This window comes from Hipposideros armiger, unplaced genomic scaffold, assembly GCF_001890085.2.
Source record: "Hipposideros armiger isolate ML-2016 unplaced genomic scaffold, ASM189008v1 scaffold_143, whole genome shotgun sequence".
Classification (NCBI taxonomy): Eukaryota; Metazoa; Chordata; class Mammalia; order Chiroptera; family Hipposideridae; genus Hipposideros; species Hipposideros armiger.
The window spans coordinates 3098768-3104848 of NW_017731493.1; the positions used below are offsets into that span (position 1 = coordinate 3098768).

Consider the following 6081-nt stretch of genomic DNA (forward strand, 5'->3'; position numbering starts at 1 on the left):
TGTACTGTTTATTTTTTTGTATTCTGAGATACTGACAAACTGAAACATAGACAGATGGACACACAAATACACAAAGAAATACACAAATCAGATAGGTAATCCTAACCCTGAATTCAATTTATGACTTATGTGACCAGTTAATCTCAAAAATATGGGTCACTACTCTTGAAAGAATTAATCCCAAGTGTGGAATATTGTGACTTATGAAAGAGTCTTTATTTAATTGGATAAATTTATATTCTGTTCCCAAATGGAATGAAATAGAAAGGACCTACAATTTTGTAGCTTGGAAATTTAATAAAACACTTAAAATAGATGTTTCACCTTATAAAATTTTGAAGACAGGACTCTAAACAGAGACTAAGAACAGTATTTCAGTTAATTTTTAAATAAGATTAAAATTAGAATTGAAACTATCCTGCACTGAAATAAATTTTCTCAAGCTTACCAGGTAGCCAAGCACCTACAGGAAGATTAATTTTTAAAAATTAAATTTCTAACTTAAAATAATATGGTTTACAGAATTGCCAACTGAAGGTGATGACAATTCCAAATATATTTACCATGAGGACAACTTTGAAGGTGATTTCAGGCAAATTTATAAAAGGTAAATATAAGATCCCATTGAAAAAATAAAGACCAATAAATAATACCATAATAATCTTCAGAAAAATACCAGCCACCTGGTATCAGAGATAAGTATGTTTAATAAACTATTAACAAAAATATACAAAGAATAATTTTTAAAATTTTGCCATATGTACATGAATGTACTTTTTTAAATTTTAACTTTTGAGAATAATCTTTAATAGTACTATTTGTGATCTATTATATAAGAAACGCAGTTTTAGCTGACAAATATATTTCAAAATATTGTTTTGAAAATGATATAATTCCAATAGATTATATTACCTCCTTTTATTCTCAAAGTTGTCCTGTTTTAGAGGATATATTACATGGTCACACGAGTGGGAGAGAACAACTGTTGTTGATCAGCTCAGACATTGTAGGACCGTCTTACTACCCCTTAGGTACCGGACTTCTTTCTCATTCTCATCTCCTTATCTATTAAAATAGATAATGTGAGGCGTTTAACAGCAATGTCAGAATATTTTGAGACTTTTCTAGAAACCACTATAAGTCAGGAGCAAGGTGGAAACGTTCCCACCCTCCTTTGTAAGAGGAAAACTTAGGGGTCACAGCCCAGCTCTTCCTTTGCTTGTCAGTTCTGGGTTTAAAATTAAAATTGTAGGTCAAGTTTCTTAACCTTCAGCAGGAAAAATTCTGTTTGAATAGCATGTCCCACGGAAGGTTCCCTTTGAGAATCCTTTACGAGAAAGAAAGCGCAATTTAAACCGATGCATAAATCAGTGGTATAACGCGAGAATACTACAACCTGGGCTACACGGGGTTTCTCTCAGGATCACGAAGAACGTTCAATTAAGAAAACTGTAAATTTACTATGAAATGGGAAAACCCATACATCCATCTTTATAGAACAAAATCCAACACCCTGCATTTAAGAGGCGTAGTACAGGACTATGAAATGTCTCCCTTCTTAACGTGGTAAATCCAACCAGTGCTATGTCTAAAGTTAAAATACTAGAAGCCCAGTCACTTTAAGGTCAGAAGACAACCATCAACCCCTCGTTAGCAGTGCATTTGTTACTATATTGAGTAATTAGACAAAATGAGGGATAGAGAAGGAGGAGGGAGGGAGGGAGGAAAGAAAAAAGGGAGAAAGGAGGGAGGGAGGAAAGAAGAAAAGATTATTGAACGATAGGCTAGATTAGGGAGCAAATGTATTTTGTAACAGGCCAGATAGTAAATATTTTAGGGTCTGCAGGTTATTCAGTCCCCATCACAGTGCTCAGCTTTGCTGTTAGAGATCAAAAGTAACCACAGACAGTTAGTACATAAGGAAATGAACAAGGCTGCACTCCATCCAGGAATCGTTACTTATGGACACTGAAATTTGAATTTCATGTTTCACATGTCACAAAGTATGATTCTTTTCATTTTCCCCGATCATTTAAAATGTAAAAACAGTTTTTAGCTCCTGGGCTGTACAAAAATAGGTGGACTAGATTTGGTAACCTGCCCTAGATCATTTTAACAGTAATTAACTGTGGGACGTGAAATTCAGGGTGTGTGTGTGTGTGTATGCTGGGTGCAGTGCACAAGAAAACTACTGATGAAGGGAGAGAAGAGAATTTTACCTTTTATTTGACACAACTCTATACTTGGAAAATATTTTACCATAATTATGGATTAATCATAATTTAAAAAAAACTATAGCTATTAGAGAAATATAAACAAACTTATCTAATTGCCTGTTTTCCTTTTTTTTTTTTTTTTTGCCATCAACAGCAAATAATTCTCTCTGCTGAGTGTAAAGAGCTTTGATCTTATTCTAAATTGTCTTGGGCTCTGCATCTGTAATTATTTTATAGATTTGAAGACAGTTTTTTTTCTAGGTTTTTATGAAAAGACTGTAAAGAGTAATCAAATTATTAAAATGCTGAATTTTAAAACAACTCTCTCTCTCTCTCTCTCTCTCCCCCCACCCCATCCCCCTCAGGAGAAAAAAGGACCTGGTCTCTTTAGCTGTTAATTGCATTCCTGTAAACAGAGTAACCCTTAGGAATTCCTGTTTGCTTTATATCTAATCTGCAGGCTTCACTGAACTTTCATCAAGAACAATGGTGTACACACAGTTCCTACATTCATACGAGTTCCTTTCTCCCCACTTTATTTTCTGATGTTAAACTCCAGCCAAACATTAAATTACCTTGGGAAGTAAAAGGTAGAAGAGAAAAAAGCCCAAAAATTGTATTTGGCCTCATTTTATAAAGACACTCTATCTTAATTCAGAGAAAGAGAGCAGCATTTTTTATTTTTTATTTTTTTAGCATGAGAAGCATGAGAACTGCAAAGAAACACAGGGTTTTTCAGACAAGCCCATTTTTTAAATTTGCAGGTATGTGACTGTGCTCTTGTCTTGATGCAGGTGGGGCTGTAGGTCAGGAGTGTGTGGGTGTTTGTGCATGTCTATAAATCCACACCCATTTGAAACCAGAAACATCCAGGATATACTTCCAGCAAGAGCACTGGCTAGTTCAGGTAAGCAAGCAAAATTTCCCGATTATTTAATCAGCGGTTAAACTCTTGCTATATTTAAATAATCCGTGTATCGCTATTCAAAAGTGAGGTCTTCAGTAAAGGGTAGGGAACACTCAATGAAACTGGATTTTTTCTTTTAATGAGCTGGGTTTCTTCTGCTGGCTTCATACTTGTATTCTCTACTTATATTAATTTATACAATAAATTATACAATAATAAACTAGTATTAACCAGAAAGCACTTCAAAAATTATGCTATAAGTAACAACTGTTCTTCCCTCTTCTCCTTTAAATGCTGTTATATTTTAAAATAAGGACTATCTTTCTATAATATCTAAGTAAGTGACTTATGTTAAATTATCTTTGAAAAGTTAAACACTACTGTTAGAAAATGTTAACTGGCCAAAGTTTGTAACACCTAACTGTAGATATTTGGTTAAGTGCCTGCTGAGTACATTGTAAGCTGCTCCAGGGCCACTGTTACCATGTCATTCATCGGGGCCCCCTAAGGAGCCTGACTGTGCATCTGGTATTAGAGAACCCTCAACAGTTGGGAGTTCGCTTTCACCAAGGAAAGCATTGCTCATCTAAAACTAACAATATATAAATTGGTCAGCTTTGTCATAGAATATATTTAAGATCTAGTTTGCCATTTATCAAACGATATAAAATAGAAAACTGGTATTTCAATTTTTTTTTTTTTTTTAGCTAGAACAGTCTTTGACGATAATATATAATAACTTTCATTTTAGAGAAAAAAAAGCTTGGTTCCCACTCAACTCTAAACTTGGCAGCTTTAAAATAGGAAAATGGTGAAGTTATACTTTTTCTTTCTTCATGTAGACTCCACCTACTTTATCTCTGTCTCTACCATCAAGAACCTTTTCTGACGCTTCCTCCGGATTTAAGGCCCGGCCCTAAATGGTTGCTTCAGTGTCTCCATTGCAACTTTCAACCTGACGCAGCCTGCCCTGCCTTCACTGCACTTTGTGTTATAGATTCAGCTCGCTGTAGCCCCTACTCAAATCTACCCTTTCTTTGTTTCAGTCCTTAAGGTAAAAGATGGCATTCTGAAATATTTTATGGTATTAATAAATTATAAGAGCTTAAACTGAGGCCCTTATCACATACCATGGTTATTGTTTAACAGGGTTTTTCAATAATTAAACGGAAAGAAATATAAAATGAGTTTATTGCAGGTTAGGACGGGAAATAATTTAAATAGGGCTAGCCTTGAGTGGCAGCCATTTTCAATCCAGAGGGGGACTGAGGGGAAACATCACCAGCAAAGGAAAGATACTAGAATGAGAGGCATTAGGAAGCGTCTGGAGAAGCCTGGAATCTATAAACCTCCAAGTTGCCCTCCTCTGCGGCTACAGCTGCTCTATTCCATGATGAGCCTATTACCAGTGTCAAGCAGGAAGTTATTTTTAAGGAGTGTTTGTCTTATTAATCTTTCAATTTTCCCACAATGCCTAACACAGTTACATATATAGCAATATTCTTATTAGAGAAGAATCACAAAACACTCATTCACTGTCTTGGTGGGGAATTCACTACTAAATAATGTAAGTCAACAGGAAGACTGTTTTGAAGGAATTTTAAATAAACATGAATGATTTGTGTATATTTATCTCATATGTTGAGGTGATTTCAAGACTGCACATGTGAACTATTACATGGGTTTGATATGCTACAAATGATATTGATCAAGTAGTTTAAGACCAGCTCAGGTCCAACTCTAGACTTGGATATCCTAAGATAGTACATTGACTTGAAAATCCATTTGAATCCTAGCTAACCAAGGGAGAACTACAGAGAGCAGGTTTGTTCTTCTTCACACATATATTTATAACAATGTGACAATAAGCTAGATTTTTAAAAGAGCTGGGTTGTAAGCCGAAAGGCAGAAGGCTGAGTAACAAGCGGAAGGATCAGAGAGATAAGTGACTGTAGAGGAACTAAAGAACAAGAATCTCCACATTCCACCTTTTCTCTGAATTCTGTCACAGGCAATATTTGTTCATGCCTAATCGTATTATCTTGGCATAGGGTTAAAATGTTGTTTTAATCTACCAGATGGAGAAGAATTGAAAGAATATTTATGCATGCCAGAAGTCACCGTTGCTTTATACTTTAGAGAGGAAAGACCTTTAACAAACCCGATCTTATTTGAGTCCCACGATAGTGCTTTGCGTACTAGAATGCCCTCAGAAATGAGCTTGGAGTGCCCCGATCCAGTTCTCTTTCAACTTCATTGTGCTGCTTCCAAGATGCCCAGGGTATGGCTTTTCACCAAGTGGACACTTATTGAGTTGGGTGCATTTTTAAATAATTTTAAAATAAAATGCGAATGACATTCTAGGAGGTTGCACTGTGTGAAGTCACACAAGCAGAGCCATCTGTCAGCATAGCTTTTGTCTGACTCTTAACAAATGTCTTAATGGCAGCCTGAAGTAACCTATTAGATTCTGAAACTCATTTTCTGTCGTCTAGGTTCTACGGAGGGGGTCTCGAGGACACATGATGTTACACGCAGCTTCGGCCCTCTGCCTCTTACTTGTCGCAGTTTCTTCTAACCTTGCCATTGCAATCAGAAAAGAAAAGAGGCCTCCTCAGACACTTTCAAGAGGTACTGGAATCTCATTTTACTTTCTAAACTCAGTCATTTGGACTATTTTAAAATTCCTAGTCTCTTACCCATAATCTCCTTATAAAGCAAACTCAATAACTGGCATATTTTGCTGTTTACCACTTTAAAATAGGCAAAACACACCAAAACAACAACAACAACATAACAGAAAAAATCAGTTGATTTTAAAGAGTGAACCAAATCAACTGAAAAACAATAACAATTTGTTATGTCTTTTATAGAAATAGTGGCCAATTGATTTGGTAGCCTATAACTTTGGTAACCAGAGTCCAGGAAAATATTATTGATTGATATGTCATAACAGTG

General features: G+C 35.6%; 1 protein-coding gene across 4 annotated transcripts in view; it reads left to right on the forward strand.

Moving 5' to 3' along the window:
• Window positions 1–2761: 2761 nt before the first annotated feature.
• The window catches only part of AGR3 (anterior gradient 3, protein disulphide isomerase family member), a 20034-nt gene continuing 16714 nt past the window's right edge, over window positions 2762–6081 (forward strand). Inside the window, exons 1-3 of one of the 4 annotated variants that reach the window (XM_019650611.1) lie at window positions 2762–3123; window positions 3966–4177; window positions 5619–5754. In XM_019650611.1, coding sequence (XP_019506156.1) covers window positions 5646–5754 — 109 coding nt within the window. In that variant the 5' untranslated portion in view covers window positions 2762–3123; window positions 3966–4177; window positions 5619–5645. The remainder of the gene's footprint in view (window positions 3124–3965; window positions 4178–5618; window positions 5755–6081) is intronic. The other 3 variants (XM_019650610.1, XM_019650613.1, XM_019650612.1) reach the window with 3 other exon arrangements.